This window comes from Phacochoerus africanus, chromosome 8 (genome assembly GCF_016906955.1).
Source record: "Phacochoerus africanus isolate WHEZ1 chromosome 8, ROS_Pafr_v1, whole genome shotgun sequence".
NCBI classification, from domain to species: Eukaryota; Metazoa; Chordata; class Mammalia; order Artiodactyla; family Suidae; genus Phacochoerus; species Phacochoerus africanus.
The window spans coordinates 89,891,394-89,917,056 of record NC_062551.1 but is presented as its reverse complement, the minus strand read 5'-3'; the positions used below and the strand labels follow the sequence as shown (position 1 = coordinate 89,917,056).

Genomic DNA, 25,663 nt, shown 5'->3' with positions numbered 1-25,663 from the left:
ACCTATAACACAGCCACAGCAACTTGGGATCCAAGCCACATCTGTGACCTACACCACAGCTCACAGCAACACCGGATGCTTAATCCACTGAGCGAGGCCAGGGATCGAACCCATATTCGCATGAATACTAGTCAGCTTCTTTACCGCTGAGCCACAATGGGAACTCCAACTTCCTTCTTCTTGAGGCACTTTCTTTTTCTAGCTTCTCTGACCCCACCAGCTTCTCCCCCATTCAGTCCATTTCCCATGTATTTACTGAGCATCCACTGCGTTCCCAGCACTGTGCTGGGCCCTGGACACATAAAGTTAACCAAGATGGACAAAGTCCTTGCTTTACATGGAACTTACATTCAAGCAGACGAAATAAGCAATTAACAAATAAATACAAAGAAGCCATTCAGGGTTATGAGGAATTATTGCCGAGTGACTGATGGAGAGGATGGCAGTATGGGAAATTCCCTGAGGATGTGGTCACGTGATGGGAGGTGTGACCAATGGGAACTTCCCTGTGGAGAAGTCAGTCCCTTAGATCCTGCCACCATCTCCAGGCTTCCACATCTTCCCTGTGTCTCATCTCACTCTCCGTAGACTTGGGCAGGGTCTTGGGGATTAAGGGATTATTCTGGATCTGTCTCTACTTTACAAAGCATGGCACCAAAGGTGACCAAATAGATGGCATCCAAGGGGTAAGACCCAGTTCCAAATTCAGGCAGATAGTTGCCTAAGTCTGAGGGTCCAGGCGAAGAGACAGAATTCAGAGATGAGGCTGCAGTTCCGAATCCAGGGACAAGGACTGTGATGTGAATGGCACCTCTTGGAGTTGTGCCCCAGGGTGGCCCTGGAAGCCAGATGGAGTTAGAGAATCATACAGACACTGGCCAAGCCTGAGAGAGTCCTCGACTCCCCTGCAGAAAGTCCCAGGTGACCAAACTGTCTCCCTGCCCTTATGAGTTCTTCCCGTGAGGTCTCCAGGTGTTGGCACAGGGAAGGGCTCTTTCCCATCAACTACACATCTCTCTTGTTCGGATGTGATAATTCAGGTGGACCCTCTGCTATTCTCCACCAGCATCGGCCGTCACCTGTCACCTGACCTTGGGCGCTGTGCTTCATTCTGCACAGCCATGGGTCCCGCCAATGCAGCCCAGCCTGAAATCTAGCCTGAGCAGAGCCCCCATCACTCCTCTTGCTCAGAAGGGAATCTGCACAGTAAGTACTTCCCTAAGGCCAAGATTCTGGAGCCTTCTGTGTATCCTCGATTCTGGAAGCCGGGGGAAACAGTAGGCATGGTGCCCTGTGTGCCCTGGGCCTGGCCCTGCCCTCCAGCCATGTCCAAAGGGCATTACTGCCCAGGTCACAGGGATAGGGCCTGAGTTCCTTAGCTTCCTGCCCAGCACCTGCTGGAGGGAGGGGTGCAGCAGCTGACAACGTTGATAGTTGTCATTCCTGGGCACAGGTGCTGTACGCTGTGAGTTCTGTCTCTGATATGGAGACCCAGATGCTCTAGACCAGGGACCATGCTCAGAACAGACTCTGGTGGCCAACAGAAGGACATGGTGGTGCAGGAGCAGGTCAGGTGGACCCCTCTATTCTTTTAGTAGAGCCTTCCCACCCTCTTGCAGACGGTTTCAGTATCTTGAGTAGCCCAGAGCTCACAGAGGCCCCACTTGCTCCCTTCCCAGGGCGACCTCAGCAGCTCCTAGAGGCTAACTGGGCACAAGTCCTCTCAGGACAGAGTGTCCAGGGAGAGACACTGCTGGCCACCCCCTCATGTTTGGAAAACCATTGTGACCATTGTTGTTTGTGTCTCCCTGGTATGAAAACAACGGGAAGTGCCAAGCTCTTGGTAGTGCCAACCTTAGGATCGTGCTGTCTGAGGCCCTAAGTAGGTCCCAGCTGTTCCACGGAGCCCCTTGGAGGTTCATACTTTAAGGGCAGCCTTGGAGGAGAGAGAACAGTGCCCCTTTCCAAACGGGGGACGTCCCTGGCCTGATCTGGGGGAGGCAGACACAGGGGCAGCAGTCTTCTGAAACATGGTGGCCTCTCTTCCCCATTCCCCCCACCCCCACCCTGACCCATGGTGCTGAGCACTTCAGCCTTTGTCATGGAAGCCTAAGCTGGGTCAGGGTTTTCTAGGATCTCACGGAAGCAAATAGAGTCTGCCCCTGCTAGAACCCCCCCTCTCTTGGGGAGACTGGTAATTAAGCAGTCATGGCAAACATGTGGAGGATGAACAGCTGGTTGTCTCCATTTGTTCTCCTGTCAGTAGTTGGACGACAATTTCATAATAAATTACATGTAAAGTCAGGTGTTTTCTCCCTTCTGCTTGTGTCAGTCTCTTTGCTTCACATGGTCTCTCCTCATCCCACTAACTTTTGGATGCTTGGCTAATAGTTTATTTTTTCAATCAGCTCAGGCTGGGGATGTCAGAATCCCCAGGTACGTCTCTATCACTGCACTTGCCATGTTGCGTTATCATGTCTTCAGCCATAATGAAATTAGTTAGCAACTCCTATTGTGTACCTGGCACGGTTCTCTAATGCTGGGCATAGTCCAGGGAATCAAATGTATAAAAGTCCCTGCCGTCCTGGAATTCGCATGCTAGTGGGGAAATAAGGATTGGAGTTCCTGTTGTGACTCAGCAGAAACGAACCTCACTAGTATCCATGAGGATTTGGGTTGGATCCCTGGCCCCGCTCAGTGGGTTAATGATTTGGCATTGCTGTGAACCGTGGTGTAGGTCGCAGACGTGGCTTGGATCTGGCGTTGCTAAGGCTGTGGTGTAGGCCGGCAGCTGCTCTGATTTGACCCCTAGTCTGGGAACTTCTATATGCCTCGGATGCTGCCAAGAAAGGAAAAAAGGAGGGGGGGGGGAGGGAGGGAGGAAGGATGGAAGGGAGAGAGAGAGAAAGGATTAATCACATATATAATATGTCAGATGGTTATTAGCATTACAGTGAAAATGCAGGACGTAGATCAGAAGTGGTGGTGGGGAGGGTTACAATTTTATTATTTTGTTTTATTTTATTTTATTTATTTGTGTGTGTGTGTGTGTCTTTTTAGGGCCTTTCTTATCTGGAAGTTCCCAGGATAGGTGTCCAATCGGAGCTGTAGCTTCTGACCTATGCCACAGCCGCAGCCACGCAGGATCCGAGCCCCATCTGGGACCCACACCACAGCTCACAGCAACACCGGATCCTTAAGCCACTGAGCAAGGCCAGGGATCGAAGCTGTGTCCTCATGGATGCTAGTCAGATTCACTTCCGCTAAGCCATGACAGGAACTCCCGGGAGGGTTGTAATTTTAAATGAAGTGCTTATTGAAAGCCTCAGCGTAAAAGTGATATGTGAGCAAAAACCTGAAGAAGATGAGGGAACTAGCCATAGACATGTCAAGGAAGGGATGAGGTAACTGGGGAAAACTGAGGGAGCCCCAAGTGCAAAGGCCCTGAGGCGGAAACTGGCCAGCTGTGTTTAAGGAATGGAGAGGAGAGATTATGGCTGGACAAGGGAGCTGAGGGAGCTGGACACCAATGAGAAAGGGGTGCAGTAACAGAGTGGGAGCGGGTAGTGGTGGCAGAGGATTGCCCAGGGCCTTGCCCAGAATCAGGCGGGACACCTTTAGAAAGATTCTGAACGGAGAAGTGACACGATCTGACATAAAATAATCATGCCATTTGCTCTGTAGAAGGACAAGGAGGAAATAGGGAGACTAGTTAGAAGTTTATTACAATAACCAAGACAAAAGATGGAGGTGCCCTAAACTAGGATGGCAGGAATGAAGGTGATGTGATGTGGCTGCATTTCCAGTGAAAGTAATGTGAGTGCCTCCTTTTCGGGGTGAACTTCTTGAGTGTCAGGCCCCTGTCTTAGAAATTTCTATCCTCAGAACCAAGCATGGTATGTATAATAGGGCGCATAATCAACATTCACTGAGTGAAAAATTGAGGAGAAATAATTTTTATTTATTTATCTATTTTTACTTTCTTTTTTGGCCATGCGCACGGCATGTGGAATTTCCTGGACAGGGACCGAACCCGCGCCACACCGGTGACAATGCTGCCTCCTTTCTCCTTAGCCACTAGGCTATTAAGGAACCCTGAGGAGAAATAACTTTTAAATGTTAATAGTGAGACTAAGTCAGACTCTGGTCTGGTTTGTTTTGAAGCTGTCAGATCGCAGAGCAACCCTCAGGTCACATCTACCTAGATTCCCCAAGCTCATATCATAAAGAAGGCCATTCAGGTGTGTACTGAACCCAAGCTTCAGCTCTGTCCATTCTTCTTGCTGCAGGGCTTCTCAGAGCCTTTAATGCAGTAATGCTCAGGTACCCAACATTGCTTAGTTTGAGGTGCCATTAAATGCATCAGTCATTTTTTTCATGTGTTCATGGGTAAAGGAAATACCCATCAGTTCCATTTTTTTTTTTTGTCTTTTTGTTGTTGTTGTTGCTGTTGCTATTTCTTGGGCCGCTCCCGCGGCATATGGAGGTTCCCAGGCTAGGGGTCTAATCGGAGCTGTAGCTGCCGGCCTACGCCAGAGCCACAGCAACTCGGGATCCGAGCCACATCTGCAACCTACACCACAGCTCACGGCAACGCCGGATCGTTAACCCACTGAGCAAGGGCAGGGACCGAACCCGCAACCTCATGGTTCCTAGTCGGATTCGTTAACCACTGCGCCACGACGGGAACTCCAGTTCCATTTTTTATGTAATCAGGTTTAACTAGCTGAATTTGTACCCTAACAACTTCTTAGCTCTTTGAAAAGACAATAAATATATATTGAAGGAAAAAATATATTTTTACTTCATCCTTAAATAACCAGAAGTATTTACTAATGGATTACGTTCCTTGTTGGGCCTTGTACAGCTTCTCAAACCTTGGAATCAGACTGGGCACTCTCACCATCACATTCTGTTCCATACTGATTGTCACACAGCGGCAGCTACTTTATATCACACCAACCACCATACGCCTAGCTCTGCAAAGATATGATGGCATTTAATGGAATGTAGCTTCAGGTTGATGCTGGAACTACCTTGAGCTAATACTTTGGGTGCCCAACAAGTGTTGAGTATCAGGGTTTCCCTTGAAAATTTAAAATCTCCCTCGATGCTCTTGCAAATCCCTTGCAACACCCCTGGGTACCACGGCACACAGTTTGGGAACTATGATGCCACTTAGTGTATAGCATTGCCCCCACCTATTTGCACCTGTTCTTGGGCAAATCTACTAACATAATGCCGGACTGTGTTCTGTGGAATGTGTTTGGGGAACTGTTGGGAGAGAGCAGGAGGAGAGAATACGTAGAACTCCGGCTGCAGAACTAGAAGCTACAGTCTTGTGGGAAAGTGTCCTGAGTGGTGACAGAGTAAATGTGCTGAGAGGGTTTGCATTTCAAACAGACAGTGCAGCTCCCCTATTTTTAGACCTCAGCAGGTGGGCCTGCTGTGATTCCAGACCTTGCTTCTCCAGCCCGACACATCCTAGAAAGTGTCTATGGCGATATGGAGGTCTAGTGTTGCCCCTCCAGACCACACTTAGGACAGATATCTGGCCTTCCAAAAATAAAGAGACATATGCAGCTGAAAGCAGAGGTTTGTAGAGTCAGTGGTTGTTCTGTGGAGAGACTGGAACCTTTGAGAGAAGATCCTTTGGACTTAAGCTGGGTTTTTCAGTAGATATCTGGCTAATGCCAGGTCACTCTCAGAAATGGGGGTTTATTACAAGGATCCCTAGAGCTTGGGGCTGCATAAGAAAACCTTCTCTATAGGTTTTGGGTTATTGTGGGTTTCCGGGCTTCTGAGACCAAGAGTGTCAATACTCTTATAACCAATATAGCAGCAGAGCAATCTCCGTGACCTGTCTGGTCCCGACATTTCATTTCCCAAAGTGTTTCTGAGAAAAAAGTGTTTTTTTTTTTTTTAATTAAAAAAAATTTTTTATGGCCACCTCTGTGGCATATGGAAGTTCCTGGGCTAGGGGTTGAGTTGGAGCTACACCTGCCAGCCTACACAGCAGCCTAGGGGTTGAATCGGAGCTACACCCGCCAGCCTACACGGCAGCCAGGACAACACTGGCTCCAAACCACACCTGCAACCTACACTGCAGCTCATGGCAACTGGATCCTTAACCCACTGAGCAAGGCCAGGGTTTGAATCTGAATCCTTTGGGATGCTATGTTGGGTTCTTAACCTGCTAAGCCACAACAGGAACTCTGAAAAAAAAAGGGGGGGGGTTATGATATATATACAGAAAAGCACAAAAGCCCAATTTTTCAATTTTTCTAAGTTTCCTAGTTTGGGAAGCTCTTGATGAAATGCAAATGGGAATTACCAGAGAGAACATGTATCTGCAGGGGTGTATGTGTGTGTGTCTGTGTATTTTGTGTGATTATGACTAATGTCCATCAATTACCTGAAAATTACTAGATGATGCCTGTAATGATAGTTCTGCTTTTAGCTTAATGGTTTATGTATCTAACTAGTAGCTGCTACCTGGAGTAGGGCTGCTGGCAAATCAAAACACTATTTGCCAAGCCTGTCAGTGTGACAAATACCGCTTACATTTACTCTTTTATTCCCAAGGTCAATTGACATGTCTTTTTTTTTTTTTTTAATATATATCACTGTTTGATGTGCTAAGGGCCTAAATGAGAGCTACTCAATAAAAGCCCAATTTGCTCTATTACTGTTTATTCCTGGATAATTCTATATTCGTTGGGCTCTTTAAAATTGCAAAGAAGAAATATGCATGGATCCCCCTCACAAATGGGGATTTCTTAGAAGGATCTGCAGATTTGGGCCAGCACAGAATCCATCTCTTCAGCCTCTTGGTGTCACTTTTAGTGTCAGAGCTTCTGACACTGGAATCAGCAGCAGCCTCCTGGGGAATGTAGCAACAGCTCGAGCTTTGTGACCTGCCTTCTCTGGGCATCTTATTTACTAGAGAGAGGGTTCCGTGGAACCTCAGCCCATGTGCTGCTTTAAGAATAAAAGGGTTCGGAGTTTCCATCGTGGCTCAGTGGTTAACGAACCCGACTAGTATCCATGAGAACACGGGTTTGATCCCTGGCCTCTCTCAGTGGGTTAAAGATCCGGCGTTGCTGTGGCTGTGGTGTAGGCCAGTGGCTACAGCTCCAATTGAACCCCTGGGAACTTCCATATGCCATGGGTGCGGCCCTAAAAAAAAAAAAAGAATAAAAGGGTTCATGATCAAATGTGTTGGAAACTGTTAACGTAATCCAGTCCTAACCTATTCTCTAATTCATTGCCCCCATCAGCATCTTATTTTTTATTTTCTGAAAAATCCTGGCTTAATTTTGTTTAACGCAGCACTTCCTATTTCTGTTTAACGACTGGACACTGTAGAAGATCCTTTGGAGCATAATCTAGTATTTGTAGTTGGCAGAAGAATCTGGTTGTGTTCATGTATCACCCCCTGTGTTGGGGGTCCCCCAAACCTCACTTAGCCGAAGTTAGTGATGGACTAGGACTCACAGGATTCAGCCTCTATTTACACTCTTGGCTTTGATTTATTACAGTGAAAGGTTACAGCACAAAACAGCAAAGGAAAACCATGCATGGGATGAATTCGGGGGGGGGGGGGGCAGAAACCAGGCACAAGCTTCCAAGAGTCTTGTCCCAGGAAAGCTGCACAGACTAAACTCACTCCCCCCAGCACGACAATATGTGTAAAATGTTTCCACCCAGGGACGCTCATCAGATACTCTGTGCCCAGAGTGGCTTTTTCCTTTTTTTTGGAGGGTGGCACAATTCCATAGGCACCCTCTGTCTGGAAGGTACCAAGGTTCCAGATTCCCAGAGGGAAGGCAGGTGTTCAGTATAAACCCTAATGTTTTGCACAAATAGTTTAGGGCACTCTTATCCATTCTGTGGCTGGTGAGGACCCTCCGGAAATCCCTGTTCCCAGATTCTAGCCCAGGGCCAACCTTGTAGATTGACCTTTCAAAAGACTACAGTCAAGCCTTTTCTGTCCACTGACTAATAATTCGATGGTCATTGATTCATTCATTCTATACATATTTGTCTCAATCAGCTGAGGCTGCTCTAACAGAAATTCCATAGACTGAGATTTATTTCCCATAGTTCTGCATGGAAAGGTTGAGATGAGGGTACCAGCATGGTGAGGATCTGGTGAGAGTCATCCTCCTGGTTGCTGATGGCCTCCTTCTCATCATATCCTCACATGGTGGAGAGCAGAGAGGAGAAGAAAGCTTTCCTTTGACTCTTATAAGGGCAGAACTCCCGTTCAAGAGAGCTCCACTCTTATGACCTCATCGATTCCTAATAACCTCCCAAAAGTCCTGCTTCCTAATACCATCATATTACCTTGGGGGAGTTGGGTTTCAACATATGAATTGGGGGGGGGCAATTCATTCTCTAACAATGTTGCATCTTATATGTGCTGTGTACTAGTGAGACAGAGAAATTCAATGCAATCTTTGCCTTCAAGGGACCCACTAACAAGCAGGAAAGACAGGTACATCACAGGTAATTCAATAAGAAAATCAATTTATTATTATTAGAATGAATATTACAAAGGAAAAGCACTCTGTTCTTGGAGCATGTTAATCAGGGATCCCCACACTCTTTCCCAGAAGAAGCAACATTGAAACCGAGACCCCAGAAGCCAGTGGGGGATGGGCAGGTAAGATGGTGGTGGTCTGGGTGGCTACGTGGGAGAGCAGTACATGAAGCCCTAGGGCAGCATATGCAAAGGCCCTGGGGTAGGATGAAACACAGTACATTTGAAGGAAGTATAGAGGCCGTTATGGTGCAGTGGAGAGAGAGCAAAGGAAAGAGAGATATGAACAGATGCAGAGAGAAAGGCAGGCCAGGAGTTCCCATTGTAGCTCAGCAGTAATGAACCTGGCTGAATCTATGGGGAGGATGCAGGTTCAACCCCTGGCATCACTCAGTGGGTTAAGGATCCAGCATTACTGTGAGCTGTGGTGTAGGTCACAGACACGGCTCGGATCTGGCGTTGCTATGGCTGTGGCATGGGCTGGCAGCTGCAGCTCTGATTTGACCCCTAGCCTGGGAACCTCCATATGCCATGGGTGTAGCAAGAAAAGAAGGAAGGAAGGAAGGAAGGAAGGAAGGAAGGGAGAGAGAGAAAAAAGAAGAAGAAAGGCAGGCCAATTACTGCAAGGGCAAAGCCTTGGGCCACATGACCCAAGGGCAGTCTGTCTCTGTCACTCCCAGGCATCATGCCTTTGGGGCTGACCAGATCTCTGGTTTCACTTGAGTGTAGAGCACCGGCCACAGCCATACTCCTGTGGGGATGACTCAGTGTTCTGTCCCTGTCCTTACAAGGCCACCGTGTGCTTGGAAGACATTTGCACAAAGCCTTACTCTTCCTTCTCTCCTATTCTCCTGTTTCTCTAGCCATCAGGCATCAAACTTTACACACACTCCAGTAACGGAGTCACTTCACTGTCCTAATGGGCTCCAAGGCTCCAGATTACAGTTTGTGGAGGTAAGAGTTTCATTCCGGAGTTCCCGTCGTGGTGCAGTGGTTAACGAATCCGACTAGGAACCATGAGGTTGTGGGTTCGATCCCTGTCCTTGCTCAGTGGGTTAAGGATCTGGCGTTTCCGTGAGCTGTGGTGTGGGTTGCAGATGTGGCTCAGATCCCGCGTTGCTGTGGCTCTGGTGTAGGTCGGCAGCTATAGCTCCGATTTGACCCCAACCTGGGAACCTCCATATGCTGTGGGAAGCAGCCCTAGAAAAGGCAAAAAGACAAAAAAAAAAAAAAAGAGTTTCATTCCAATCTTTCCCGGGGGTCCTCTGATTGGTGGAAGCAAAGCCAAATTCTGGTGAGCTTGGCCTATGACTGCAACCACCTCGGACCTTCAGCATCTGAGTCCTGCCGACACTCGATAAATAACGGAGGGATTAAAATTGGATTGACCTTGAGAGGCAGCCCACTCCCTCACCAGGCAGGTGTGACTGCCCATGCTCTTCTGTATGTGGACCCAAGCTGCCAAGCTGCCAAGCTGCCTCCCAGAGCCTCTGCCCTATGGTCCTGGCTCTCGATCTTCCTTTCCTGAGGACATTGGTGTTGGACATGGCCTTTCAGAGATTTGAAGACAGTTCTCATCCTGACAAGTTCTCTGTTACCTTCCATGTCCACTTCCCTCACCCAACAGCGTTCCTCCAAGGTCTCACCCCAACCCTTGTGCCTTAGAGCCCAGAGGCCATAGCCTGGCAAGTTGGCAGTTGGTCCACTGAAAGCCTTGGAGTTCTCAAACACAGGTACCCGCTCCTGGGGACACTAGACTATTTTTTATTTTTATAGATAGGAATATGCAAAGGCTTCCACTGGGTGAAAGAAGTGTCCTATCAGTGCATTTTTTAAAATTCGACCTAGAACCCCCACTCATAAAGGTGAGAAATTCCATGTCAGCCACTGTTGGGGTTCCCCCAAACTAAGTTGTACACAGATCCCTGTATTTCAGGAGGTCCCCTGGTCTTGAGGCCACACTGGCCACTGCTGATATGCTGGAGACCTCAATGTTGATTCTTCTTCTTCTTCTTTTTTTTTTTAGGGCTGCACCTGCAGCATATGGAAGTTCCCAGATTAGCGGTTGAATCAGAGCTGTAGCCCCAGGCCTACACCACAGCCACAGCAACACAGGATCTGAGCTATGTCTGCGACCTACACCACAGCTCACAGCTATGCTGGATCCTTAACCCACTGAGCAAGGCCAGGGATCGAACCTGCGTCCTCATGGATGCTAGTCAGATTCATTCACCACTGAGCCACGATGAGAACTCAATGCTTCTTGAAAGTGGGCAGCACCAACTCAGCTGCATCCACACTCAACTTAGGTGGGGGAGTACAAGCCCTTCTGTGTACAGTCCAGCCTCGCCGGGTGCCCCATTAAGCAATTCCCCTCTAAGGGTCTGGCCCCTCCTCAGCCTTCATGGTGGTACAGGTCCGAGCTTGGGTCGGGTCTCACCTTCCTACCCTGGCTCACTGCTTCCTCTCCACCCTCCCTGCTCTTTGCCGTGTCCCCTCTTACTGATACCTGCTTTGAAAGCCTCTCTGCTTCCTGGAGTGATTGGGAGGAAACGGAGATGTTCGGAACAGTATCAGACCCCGTTTTGTGAGTATGTAGGGAGTTGCCTCAGTCAGTGTTACTTAGACCATATCCGGCTGTCTCCTCCTCCTATTGTCCTTCCTGGCAACATCAGGACGCCCTGTGACAGTGCATGCCTGCCTCTGGAAATGATCAATAACCTACCATTCATCTATGCAAGGCGTTGGACAAGGATGAGCAAAGAAAACGCAGCTACAGCTTTCATGGAGCTTTCTGTCTGGACAGGGAGACCTGAATCAAATAAACACAAAAAGAACAGAAATATTTCCCCAATAAACATCTAATTAGGAAAGAAAAAAAGGGATATTAGTTAGAATGGGCCAGGCTTTGCTGGTATATTAATCGTGTTTTTTTTTGTGTGTGTATTTTCTGATGCTTCGACATCTCGGGACCTTGCTGACCCAGGAGAGGCAGCCCCTCTGGGGATGCACTAATTCTGAGAGATCACAACCACTCTTCTGGGAGTGAGCCTTTCATGTGCCAACCCACTGATCCAGAGCCAGCCTCCCTCCTTTACTGAGCCCTTACATGTTAAACCACTGTCCCCCAGCCCTAATCACCCCGGGGTCAGGTGCGAGACAACTAAGGGCATCACCTGCTTACCCACCTCACCCGTTCCTTCCCCCAAGGAAACCCCAATTAAGGCTTAGAGTCCACATATTAGTGATCTCATATATTTGCCTTTCTCTGTCTGACCTACTTCCCTTAGTATGATAATTCCTAAGTCCAGCCATGTTGCTGCGAACGGCATCACTTCACATCTAATAGCAATGATACAATAGAACTTATAAAACAGAAACAGACTCAAAGGTTTCACAATCAAACTTATGTTCTACCAAAGGGGAAATGTAGCAGGAGAAGGATAAATTATAGGGTTGGGATTGATATATACATACTATTCTATCTGGAATAAATGGATAACTGGGACCTATTGTATAGCACAAAGAAACTTACTCGTTTGTTTGGGAGGGGAATCTGAAAAGGAATGGATATATGGATATGTGTAACTGATTTACCTTGCTGTCTACCTGAGATTAACACAAATTTGTAAGTCAGTTATATTCCAATAATTTTAAAAAAAAATTTTAAATGAAATTAAGTTTAAAAAGGCTCTTGCTCACATTTTTCTCCTGTCCTATGTCCTGAGCAACCCTGGTGCTTCCCTGTGTGGCCCTGTATGGCTCGGTATGCCCCCTCCCACCCCCACCACCTTTGGGAACTGTAGCAAGCTATGTTTTCAATGGTAATTGTCTCCTTATCTGTCATCCTCACCATAACTGAATAGTAATAAAAATCTACATTTTGAAACATTGTGGTAACAAACAACTCTCACATCTCAAAGGCTTAGCTCACTAAAAATGTCTTTCTTGCCATACTGCATGTTCAAAAATGGTTTGCCAGAGCAGACTGTTTAGTGGAGTCACTCAGAGACCCCAGCTGACTGAGGCCCAGGGGTGGGCCTTTTCACACCATAGTGAAAAGGGAGGAGGGATTTGGCAAAGGGAACCCAGGCTCCTTGAAGCTTCCTCCCTGAAACAGCACACTTTGCTACTGCCCACACACAGCCTTGGCAAAGCCAGCACCATGGCCAGGCATGCACTCATCAAGGATGGGGAGGGGCCATTCCACCAGTTATTTGAAGGAAAGCTGAGGATACTTGGAGTGTAGCGGTGACCTGCACAGGGACCTTCGAGAATGCAAACTAGATAGGCTAGTCTGGGAGGTCGGGAACATACCTTTCTGAAAATATGGCATTTGTGATGTGATCTGAATGATGAGAAGGGGTTAATCAGACAAACAGGTGGAAGGGATGCGCCAAAGCAATCTAAAGAGGAAACAGCATGTGCTAAGACCCTGGAGGATGGGGTTTGGCAAGCTGAAGGAACTGAAGCCAGCCGTGTACCAAGGAAGAGGGTGGGAGAGAAGATTCTGTCACTGACGCTATTTGGAGTATAGACTCATGGCTATAATAAGTGGAGTCTTCAACTTTGCTTTATTATTATTTTCAAGTTCTCCACAAGAAATGCACCCCTTGGAGTTCCCGTCATGATGAATCTGACTAAGAACCATGAGGATGCGGGTTCGATCCCTGTCCTTGCTCAGTGGGTTAAGGATCTGGTGTTGCTGTGAGCTGTGGTGTAGGTGGCAGACGCGGCTCAGATCCCGCCTTGCTGTGCCTCTGGTGTAGGCCGGCAGCAACAGCTCCGATTCAACCCCTAGCCTGGGAACCTTCATGTGCCAGGGGAGCAGCCCCTAAAATGGCAAAAAAGCCAAAAAAAAAAAAAAAAAGAAATGCACCCGTTATTGCCTGCACTCTGGGCTGACCATTGCCCCTGCCCTTGACCAAAGAGGACTGGAGGGGCCAGAGCCAGGCAAGAGAGAGTACAGAGGACCTGGCAGGGACTGAGTGGTACAGGCTTTGTGGGCCTCCATAGGGACTTTAGTCTTAACGCTAAGGACAGTCAGAAGCCACTGATAGATTCTGAATTGAGACAGTGAGAAGTTCAAGGTCATGAGCATTGCCAGTTTCCAAGATTCTGGGTTCCTCTCAGCAGGGAGACAAAAGTCAAGAGGAGGTTCTTGAAGAAGTGGGAAAGCCAAGAAGCCTTCATAAAGCGAAGGCAGAGTGTTCGCTTACCTCTATGGCCATGCCACCTGTTTGCAAAAGCTGTTCTCTGCACATCTTAGAGTCAGCGAGGAGATAACCAACAGCTTTTGCCTTTCTTGCCATCATTTTACCCCATTTCTCTGTTACATCTGGGTTGCATTATTGAATGATACCTCACTCCTTGCAATGCAGGATTTAGCCTTGTCAGATAAAAGATGTGAAAGTCTGAAAGTTTTATTCGCTTATTCTGACGTGCAACATGATAACTCCTCCTGATGGGTGGGGTCAGCCACTCATCTAAAATCTATTCAATGATAAGGAGCAGATGTGGGAAGAGCAGGCAGTGGAGTTGAGGACTGGTGATTCAAGTGCCCAGATGGGGAGACTCAAACTTTCCCACCCGTCCAGCTTCCCACCCCCACCAGCCTCCATGTCAGAATTTTTTTTTTTTTGTATGTTTGGGGCCACATCTGAGGCATATGGAAGTTTCCAGGCTGGGGATCAAATCAGAGCTATAGCTACCGGCCTACACCACAGCCACAGCAATGCTGGATCCTTAACCCACTGAGCGAGGCCAGGGATCGAACCCTCATCCACATGGATCCTAGTCAGGTTTGTTACCACTGAGCCATGATGGGAACTCCAGTGTTAGAATTTACCTAGCAAGCCTGGAAAATAGCAGAGCAGTGGTAAATATCTGATTAGAGAAAATGCCTAGTAAGCTGCAGTTCCATATATTACAAGTGATAAAACGGTAATTGTTTGTTGACAGTGTATATTAGCTATTCACAGCTTGTGTCAATATAGTACCCAGAAACCAGGGTCTAGGAATCCATGGTGGCAGCTTAAAAATATCATAGAACTAGCTAGGGGGATGAAATCAACAAGTTCTACTCGGTGGGAAGAATGCCATTTGCAGAGACGACTTCAGGGGAGAAGCCTCAGTGAGGGGTGAGATTTCTTCTCAAAGCTGCAGGTTGTTGAAGGAGACCCTCAGACTGTGTCTGAAAGGGTATGCAGTGATTCTGATTCATGTGGGTGAGAGGTAGGTGGTGGCTGCTGTGAACTGGGCCCACTTAGAGGGAGAGACAAGGAGGGCCAGATGTCTGGCCTCTTTGGGGACAATTTGGTATTTTGATGCCATGGTCCACTGGGGTCTGCAATCTAGCATCATCATACATGAACATCTGGGGTTGTGCTTGGGCAAGTCCGTGGGAAGCCAGTGGATAAGGGCAGGGTGGCCCCGGGGGCCTGGGGTTGTGGTTCTGGTGCTCAGCCTGTTTCCAGTAAGGACCTTGCCAGGGATGCAGGTTTGTGTGATGTTTGGTGATGGTTGGTGGGAGGGGGACACTGTAGGGGTTGGAATGAACAGAAGACAGCTGAAGGGAGGGGGCCCCAAGGACCCAGTAGCAGCTCAAAGCTCAACCTAGGTAGACTGAGATTCTAACCCTTTTGATGGAGGACTGAGGTGCAGTCCAAGAAAAAGAGAATGTGAGCCACATATATGATTTCTAAAAACTTTTTTTTTGGAAGTAATTATAGATGTACAGGAAGTGTCAAAATTAGTCCTGGTTGCCCCTGTGGGTACACCTAATGTGACTTTAGTCCAATATCAAAGGCGGGAAATAAACGTGGGTGCAGTGGATGTGTGTACTTCTGTGTCATTTTGTCATGAGTGCACTTTATCACCAGTGCAATCAAGGTGCAGAGCTGTCCCATCAGCACAAAGATCTCCCCCAAGCTACTCCTTTGTGGTCACCCCTTAGCACCTCCTTTCACCATCCCTAACCCCTGACAACTGCTAATCTGTTTTCCATCTCTTTAATTTGTCATTTCCAGAATGTTATATACATGGAATCATCTAGTAGGTCATTTTTTGAGATAAGCCTTCTTTGCACTCAGCGTAATACCCTAGGGATCCAGCCCAGATGTTATGTGTATCAGTAGAACATTCATTTTTATTGCTGAGTACTATTCCATTGCATGGATGTTCTGCAGTTAGTTTAATCATTCACCTGTTATAGGACATTTTGGTTATTTCCAGTTTGGAACTCATAAAAACAAACAAACAAGCAAAGCTTCTCTGAACAAGCTGGGCAGATTTTTGTGTGGACATAGTTTTCCTTTCTCTGGGATAAATGCCCAAGAGTGCAATTGCTTTGTTGTATGATTAGTGTATGTGTAGTTTTTTTTTTTTTTTTGGTCTTTTGTCTTTTCAGGGCCGCTCCTGCAGCATATGGAGGTTCCCAGGCTAGGGGTCTAATCAGAGCTGTAGCCACCAGCCTACACCACAGCCACAGCAATGCCAGCTCCGAGCTGCGTCTGCCACCTACACCACAGCTCATGGCAATGCCGGATCTTTAACCCACTGAGCAAGGCCAGGGATCGAACTTGCAACCTCATGGTTCCTAGTCGGATTTGTTTCTGCTTCGCCACGATGGGAACTCTGTATTTTTTTTTTTAAAGAAACTGTAGACATTTTATATTCTATCAGCGACGTATGAGAGATCCAGTTGCTCTGCATCCTAGCTAGCCTTTGGTGTTGTCACTATTTTCTTTCTTTTTTTTTCTTTCTTTTTTTTAGGGTTAGGGTTAGGGTTAATTGATGTTGTCACTACTTTTATTTCTATCTGTTCTGATGGTTTGTAGTAATAGCTCATCATGGTTTTAACTTCCATTTCCCTAATGGCTCATGATGTTGACCATTTTTCACGTGCTTTTTGGCCATCTATATACCCCCTTTAGTGAAACATCTCTTTTTGTGTATTTTGCTGATTTTCTAGTTGGATTAGTTAGATCCTGCCTTGTTTACAGTCTTAGGAGAAAAGCATTCAGTCTTTTCCCATTGTGTGATGTTAGCTATAGGATTTTTTAGAGGCTTTTATCAAGTCAGGAAGTTTGCTTCTATTCTTAAGGGTTTTTTGTTTTTGTTTTTTTTTTTAGGGCTACACCATGGCATATGGAGATTCCCAGGCTAGGATTAAAATCAGAGCTACAGCTGCCGACCTATGCCACAGCCACAGCAGCGTGGGGTCCGAGCCATGTCTGTGACCTACACCAGAGCTCACAGCAATGCTGGATCCCTGACCCACTGAGTGAGGCCAGGGATTGAACCCACATCCTCATGGATACTAGTAAGACTCATTTACACTGAGCCATGAAGGGAACTCCTATTCTTAAGTTTATGAAAGATTTTGTTGTTGTTTGTTTGTTTGTTGTTGTCGTTTGCCAGTGCCTGTGACATGTGGAAGTTCCTGGGCCAGGGGCTGAACCCGTGCCACAACAGCGACCTGAGCTGCTGGAGTGACAACAATGGATCCTTAACCCACTGCACTATGAGGGAATTCCAAAAGTTTTTTGTTTTTTGTTTTTTTTTTTTTCATTTTTTTTTTAAATCAGGAATGAGTGTTGAATTTCATCAACTGTTTTTTCTGCATCAATTGATATAGTCATGTGATTTTTCTACTTTCAACCTGTTAAATGTGCTGCATTGCATTGATTGGTTTTCAAATATTGAACCAGCTCTGCATCCTTGAAATAAACCCTTCTTGGTTATGGTGTATAATTATTTTTATGTATTGCTGAATTCTCTCTGCTAAATTTTTTGGGGGGCAGGGAGCTGTGCATATGGAAGTTCCTGGGCCAGGGGTTGAACCTGTGCCACAGCAGCGACCCAAGCCACTGCAGTGACAATGCTGGATCTTTAACCCCCTGTGTCACAACAGAAATCTTTCTCTGCTAATATTTTGTAAAGGCGTTTTGTGTTTTTATTCTGTGGGATATTGGTCTTTAGGTTTCTTTATTTGTATTATTTGGTTTTGGTATAAGGATAATACTCACCTCATAAAATGATTTTGGAAGTGCTCCTTAATTCTCTATTTCCTAGAAGGGATCATACAGAATTGGTGTAAATTCTTTATATATTTGGTAGAATTCTCTGTTGAAACCTTCTGGGCCTGGGTCTTTCTTTTTGGGGAGTTTTAAAATTAACTAATTCAATTTCCTTGGTAGCTATAGGGCTATTCAAATGATGTATTTCATATTGGGAAGGTTATGAAAGTTGATTCTTTCAAGGAACTGGTCTATGTCATCTAATTTTTCAAATGTATGTGTGTAATTTTGTGGTATTTTCTTATTATCATTTTGGTAACTACAGGCTCTATTTTCCTTAACCCTTGGCAACTCTGGATATTTGCCAATCTGATAGGTGAAAAATGAGTCTTGCGGATTTAGTATGCATATATTTTTATTAAAGTATAGTTGATTTAGTGTGTTGTGTCAATTTTTGCTGTACAAAATAGTGACCCAGTCACACACACACACACACACACACACACACACACACACACTCTTTTTCTCATATTGTCTTCCATCATGTTCTATCCCAAGAGACTGCATATAGTTCCCTCTGCTGTACAGTAGGATATCATTGCTTATCCATTCTAAATGTAATAGTTTGCATCACCAACCACAAACTTCCTGTCCATCCCACTCCCTCCCCCTCCCCCTTGGCAACCACAAGTCTCTTCTCTATGTCCGTGAGTCTGTTTGTGTCTTTTGTAGATATGTTCATTTGTGCCATATTTTAGATTCCACATATAAGTGATATCTATGAGAGTGTCTAGTTGCATCCATGTTGCTGCAAATGACATTAGTTCATTCTTTTTTATGGCTGAGTAGTATTCCATTGTATATATGTACCATATCTTCTTCATCCATTCATCTGTCGATGGACATTTAGGTTGTTTCCATGTCTTGGCTACTGTGACTAGTGGTGCAGTGAACACAGGGGTGCATGTATCTTTTTGAATTATAGTTTTGTCTGGATATATGCCCAGGAGTGGGATTGCTGGATCATATGGTAGACAAAGGAGGCAAGAACATACAGTGGAGAAAAGATAGTCTCTTTAATAAGTGGTGCTGGGAAAACTGGACAGCTACATGTAAAATAATGAAATTAGAACATTATCTAACACCATAAATAAAAATAAACTCAAAATGGAGTAAATACCTAAATGTAAGGCCAGATGCTGTAAAATTCGTAGAGGAAAACATAAGCAGAACATTTTTTGCCATAAATTGCAGCAACATCTTATTTGATCTACCTCCTAGAATAATGACAATAAAAACAACAATTAACCATTGGGACCTAAATAAACTCAGAAGCTTTTGTACAGCAAAGGAAATCTTAAAACAACAACAATAAAAAGACAACCCAGGAGTTCCCGTCGTCGTGGCACAGTGGTTAACGAATCTGACTAGGAACCATGAGGTTGCGGGTTTGATCCCTGCCCTTGCTCAGTGGGTTAACGATCCGGCGTTGCTGTGAGCTGTGGTGTAGGTTGCAGACACGGCTTGGATCCCGCGTTGCTGTGGCTCTGGCATAGGCCAGCGACTACAGCTCCGATTCGATCCCTAGCCTGGGAACCTCCATATGCCGAGGGAGCGGCCCAAGAAATAGCAACAGCAACAGCAACAACAACAAAAAGGAGTTGCCCAAGAAATGGCAAAAAGCAAAAAAAAAAAAAAAAAAAAGACAACTGAACTGTAACACTTTCTGTGCCGTAGAAATTAACACACTATAAATCACTATACCTTAATAAAATTTTTTTACAAAGAAAAAAAAAAGCCCACAGAATGGGAGAAAATATTTGCAAATGATGCAACCTATGAGGGCCTAATCTCCAAAATATACAAACAACTCATTCAATTTAACAACAAAAAACAACCCAATCGAAAAATGGGCAGAAGACCCAAATAGACATTTCTCCAAAGAAAACATGGATGGCCAATAGGCACATGAAAAAGATGCTCAACACCACGAATTATCAGAGAAATGCACATTAAAGCTACAACGAGGATTGGTCAGAATCACCATCATTAACAAGTCTGCAAATAACAAATGCTCTCTGGAGGGTGTAGAGAAAAGGGAACCCTCCTACACTGTTGGCAGGAATGTAAATTGGTACAACCACTGTGGAAAACAGTGTGACTTTCCTCAGAAAGCTAAATATAGTTTTCATATGTTGATATTAATTCATATTTTTTCATATTTTTGATGTCATCTTTTCAATTTTTTTGTATCTTTTGCTCTTTTACTTCTTCCCTATTTGTTTTTTCATATTGCTCCGTAAGTGTTCTTTGTAGGTTATGAATACTAACCCTCTCCGGTCATATATGTTATACATGATCTTCCCAGTTTGCACTTTCATCTTTATCTTTTTTACCGTTTCTTTTGGTCCACATACATGCCTTTAATTGTTATGTAATTAAATCAGTCAACATTTTCCTTTAAGGCCTCTAGGGTTTCATGCTGTATCCTTCAGTACTCCATCAATTTTAAGAGATAGAACCCAATCATCTAGGTTGAGAGAGAAAGAAAGGAAGAAGGGAGGGAGGGAGGGAGGAAGGAGGGAGGAAGAGAAAGAGGAAAAGCAAGAGAGAGGGAAGGAGGGAGGAGAGAAATAAAGGAAAGGGAAACAAAGGAAAAAGAAGGAAGAGGAAAGAAAGAAGTACAGATGTGGGCTTATGTAACTGGGGGCTGCAAAGGTAGCTCTTTCTGTGCGGCTGGATTAAGAGTCTGCACAATACATCATCAGGGTTGTGTCTCTCCTCTCACCACTCAGCTTTGTCTCTATCTGTATGAGATATCATTTTCTCTAAAGCAGATAGTCTCTGTGTAATGATAAGAAAAAACTGCTGGCAATCCCGAGCTTACATTCTAGTGATTTAGAACCTCCAAATAAAAGACTCTGCAAATCATCTCCCATGGAAGGAGTCAGAATGACTTTGCTGCGGCTACGTCCCCTCCTCTCTCTGCTCTGTGCTTTGAACCCGTCCATAAAGATGAGGGATGTGCCATGATTCGTCCTTTGTCCAGGTCTGTGGCCAGTGAGCTGGGAGGGTACCTGTCAGAAGCCCATGCAATGGAAGCTGTCTAGAAGAATGATGGGCAGATAGAAGCCAAATGGAAAGACCTTCCCCAGCATAAGAGGATTAAAAAAATAGTTTGTTTCCTTTTGGTATGTATGGTTTCATTGTTTTACATATAAATTTTTGACCCATGTGAGAAGGCGAGGGAGAGACAGGAAGATGGGACAGAGAAGGGGAGAAAATATAAGGGATCCTTTGCTGGGTGTTTTGATATCTGAAGAGAAGATGACTTGGTCACCTATTTCACACTTTGATTACTCTTCCTTAAATTTATTCTGAGTTAACGGGAATCTGACAAGATTAGGTTGGTGGGAAGGGCACGGGCTTCACCTAGCACAGGGCTTTTCATGGTGGGCATTAGTAAATATTTGATTTAATTTGTTTCAACCCAATACTCATGCTCTCCAGGGACACCTGGGTGTCCAGATATTATATAGCACTGGGAGGCATAGAGATGGAGCCAATAGCACCGCAGATATCCCAAACTGCCTAAAAATGGTGGTAAAGGTACACCTTGAATTCCATCTCAGAGTCTTGCCAGGTGGGGCAAGGCAGATGAGCCTCAGGGACAAAGGACAAAGGTGGCAGGAGCCTGGTCACCCCCCCACCACCACCACCACCGTTGTGCACCATCACATCACCTGTGGGGGCCATTGTGTGTGGACACCCAGCAGTGGACAACTGCTTTCCTAAAATATGTTCCCAGGTGTTCAGTGAAAGCTTCACTATTTTATCTTTTTACCATTAGAAGAATCTTTTAAAAATGACTCTCTCGTGCTAAAAACATATTATTTCAGGTTCAACAATTCCTTTTGTTTCACCCCTGTTTCTTTTTGCTCCCTTTACTTGCAGGAGAAAAATGTGAAGCGTTTAAACTTTAAAAGCACGTAGGATATGATTCCATTTGTATGAAATTATTTCATTGAATATGATTCGAACTACTGATCCCTTCCATCTCTTTGTATGTCAACTGCCAGGAATGATTATTTCTAGATTGCATTGGGTTTTTATTTTTGGCTTTCATCTCTTAAAAATAATAAGCCCTTATCATTTCTCTAAAAGCAGTAGAACTACTCCTTTTAAAGAATAAAGTCTATGATGAGAAGCATCCCCATTCCGCTACGTAGAGTTGGACATATTTTCCTCCATATGTGACTAAATATTGTCTATTGGCGATTATTTGTTGTAAATTTGTAGCGAAGTCTATCCAGAGCCTCAAGGGACCTCAGCCAGAAAGGGAAGAGTCAGGAGAAGAAACTGGAGGAGGAGAAAGAGACATAAGTAAGGCAGGCTTCCAGGGTTGGGGATAGCCCATGGCTTCAGGGAAATAGCCCTCCGTATTTCTAGGGCTGGTCTCCATCAGTTCTGCTGGGAATTCCTTCATCTTGGAACACCTTGCATGTTCCTGGAGTTCGGCTTCTTCCATATCCCTCCCTGTGCCTAGATCAGCACTGCGCATCCAGCAGGTGCTCAGTAAATGCAGTTCCCAACAGGGACATCCTCCCTCAATCTCACCTCTTTGTCTTTCAGACTCACTGGCTTTCAGCTGCCTGCCACCATCGTCAGCGCTGCCACCACCCTCTCTCTGCGCCTCATCAGTGACTATGCGGTCAGCGCGCAGGGTTTTCATGCCAGCTACGAAGGTAGGTGCCTCGCCCGGCCACGGGAGTCCGATGTGTGAGGTCCCGGTCACCGCAGGCGGGACTGCGCTGCTCTCAGCCGTCTCAAAGGGTATCTTCAGATTCAGAGCTTGAGTCTGTCCTAACGAGGCTGGTTGCTAACCAGTAACTCAGTTACTTAAATTGCCCCTGCTGTGTTTCTGGGAAACTGAGACTTGAAATCAAAACTGAGCTGCAGTCCTTTATCCTGAGGGCCTGGTGACATCTCCTTCTCTCCCCTTAACTGAGTTTTGTTGTGTTTTTCTTTTTTTTTTTTTAATTGGGTTTTCTCTTGGGCTTCATTGTATCATAAGGTGCCTCAGCTTGGTTTTGGAAATAAGAGAGATATAAGCCCTAAGTAAAAGACATAAAATCAGTAGCTGAAAAAAATTTTTTTGCTCACTCTAGTGCAAAGAGTCAGTTTTATGTCATTCAGAGAAGAACAATCAATTTTTCCTTAATAGCACAGATAAGGGTTTCTTGGTTTGAGTTATGCAAATAATTTCCACTTCTCTCAGCCTGTTTAAATATGGTGTTAGCATTCAAATTAACACTAATATCTTCAGATTATACACTATTATTATTATTAACTTTATTATGTTAGTTCAGAAGGTGGTACTTCTAGATCGCTGTCATTTCCCTGGGAAATTTCCATCTCATTAATAGGTAATTATGCTGCTCCTGGCTAGACCTACACTGCTATTTCGTGTTGAGATCATTAATAGGCATATTTTAAGACTGTTAATGATAATTAATAACAATAATGACATAACACCCTAGTAAAGCATGCCAGTTATTCGAAAGCTTTCTTCCTCTTGCCTATGAGAACTTAAAGAATAAGCGATGCTTTCTTGAATGAAGCTATAGCAATGTAGAAATAGATACCCTCTTTGTCTTGGCTAGGAGTACACCATGGAAAGAAGGCACATCCTACCTCCTTGGCAAAATTCACCGCTTTTAGCAAGGAGTATGGGGGACAGTTTGGTGCCTTAACCTAAGTGACAGAGGGCTCCTGAGAAGGTCTCAGTTATTTTTAACTAAAAGTACTGAGAAGGTTCCAGAGAAAGTTTGCTACACCTTTAACTGAGGGCTTCAGACCTAACTCCAGATTGATTTAATTGAGGGCTCCTGAAAAGACCTACCATGTCTTTAAAGTGAATTCTTCTAAGATAGCCTAATTTCTTTGAAAAAATAATCAGTTCTTCCCAAATCAGCCTGTGAGCTTGGTTCTCCTGGTTATGTCCTCACCCTGAACCTTTGGCCTTGAATCCAAACTACTTCTCTTCGAGTCTAAGCTACAACCTCCTAAGAGAGGCCTCTTTAGAAGCTTCTTCTACTCCATGTTGGCTTTGAGGAGACTGACTGTGTTTGGGGATGGTGGGGGCAGTGAGACAGTGACACTAGAGGTGGTGACAGCAGATATCCCAGGAGGGGCTGACACAGGGGGATCCGGCTGGACCCTCCTGGTGTCCTTGTAGGTATTTGTCTGAGACCTGGACTTTTGTAAGGCTTTTGGAAAAAAGTGTCCTACTGATCTCTGACCACACTACCCCCTCCCTGGGAAAAAATGTCAAGTGCTTCTCCATCAGGAGGAGCAGAGCTGAAGCTGCATTGAGAGAGCCCTTTAAAATAAGAGGTTTTACCTTTCCACAGAAAAGAAAATCATGGACTTGCAGAATAGACTTGTGGTTGCCAAGGGGGAGGGGAAGGGAGAGGGGTGGTTGGGGAGCTTAGGGTTAATAGATACAAACTATTGCCTTTGGAATGGATTAGCAATGAGATCCTGCTGTGAGGCACTGGGAACTATGTCTAGTCACTTATGATGGAGCATGATAATGTGAGAAAATAGAATGTGTACATGTAGGAGTTCCCGTCCTGGCGCAGTGGTTAACGAATCCGACTAGGAACCATGAGGTTGCAGGTTCGATCCCTGGCCTTGCTCAGTGGTTAACGATCCAGCGATCCAGCGTTGCCGTGAGCTGTAGTGTAGGTCGCAGACACTGCTCGGATCCCACGTTGCTGTGGCTCTGGCGTAGGCCGGCGGCTACAGCTCTGATTGGACCCCTAGCCTGGGAACCTCCATATACCTCGGGAGCGGCCCTAGAAAAGGCAAAAAGACAAAAAAAATTAAAAAAATAAAATAAAATTTTAAAAAAGATGTAAGGGTATGTATTTCCAATTCCACTCTCAAGGGTACAAATAAAGTATACTTATTAGTGGAAAAAAAAAAACCAGAGGTTCTCGCCTGGAATTCATGGGGAAGTTACTGTAGGGCATCAAATGTCTGCAAACCCCTTGTAAATTGAAGCGTCATTCCAAATGTAGAAAGGAGTGTGTATTTTTTTTTTTTCTTGGAAAGGTCTAGAACAGCGATCAACAAGATATGAACCCCCTGGCTCAATCCAGCTCCTGACATGTTTTTGTAAAGAAAGTTTTATCAGAACACAGCCAAGGAATTCCCATTGTGGCGCAGCACTAAAGAACCCGACTGGTATTCATGAGGATGAGGGTTCAATCCCTGGCCTTGATCAGTGGGTTAAGGATCTGGTGTTGCCGTGAGCTGTGGTGTAGATCACAGATGTGGCTCGGATCCCACATTGCTGTCACTGTGGTGTAGGCTTGGCAGCCACTGCTCCAATTCAGCCCCTAGCCTGGGAACTTCCATATGCCTCGGGTGTGGCTCTAAAAAGCCAAAAAAAAAAAAAAAAAAAAGAGGAACACAGCCGAGCCCATTTACGGACAGTGTCTATGCCTGTTTGTATGCACTACAACTTCGGAATTGAGTTTTTGCCACAGAGACCACACAGCCTGCAAAATCAAAAATATTTACCATCTGGCCCTTTACAGAAAAAGTTTGATGACCCCTAGTCTAGAGCTGTGTTATCCTCTACAGTAGTATTTAATCATATGCCATCATCAATATTTAAATTAATAAAAATTCAAGAAAGTTTGAAACTCAGTTTCTCAGTTGTGCTAGCCTCCTGCCAAGTGTTTGGCTGCCCCACATGCCTGGTGGCTTCCATACTGGGCAGCACAGCTAGAGAACATTTCTATCGTTGCAGAAAATCCTTTTAGATGGGGCCGAGCTAGGGCTTCCATCAGATTTACGAAGGGTCTGTGATTCAAACAAGGTTACAAAACATTAGGGTGAAGTGGAAGGCAGTGGGTCCCTCCTCCCAGCTACCTGGCTCAGCAGAGGAAGGACCAGTGGGGCAAAGGGAAGGCCCTACCCTATCTCAGCCACATAATGGGATCAGGTCTCTTAATCATTGGCACTGAGAGGACAGAGGCTCCAGGTGAGGCCCAGGCAAACCCTGGACGGGTGCAAACAGGTTGCT

At 45.4% G+C, this 25,663-nt stretch overlaps 1 protein-coding gene across 1 annotated transcript in view; it reads left to right on the top strand.

Moving 5' to 3' along the window:
• Positions 1-25,663, top strand: part of CSMD2 (CUB and Sushi multiple domains 2) — a 648,967-nt gene that overhangs the window by 94,329 nt on the left and 528,975 nt on the right. The window contains exon 3 of the mRNA XM_047793175.1: positions 22,198-22,310. Coding sequence (XP_047649131.1) covers positions 22,198-22,310 — 113 coding nt within the window. The remainder of the gene's footprint in view (positions 1-22,197; positions 22,311-25,663) is intronic.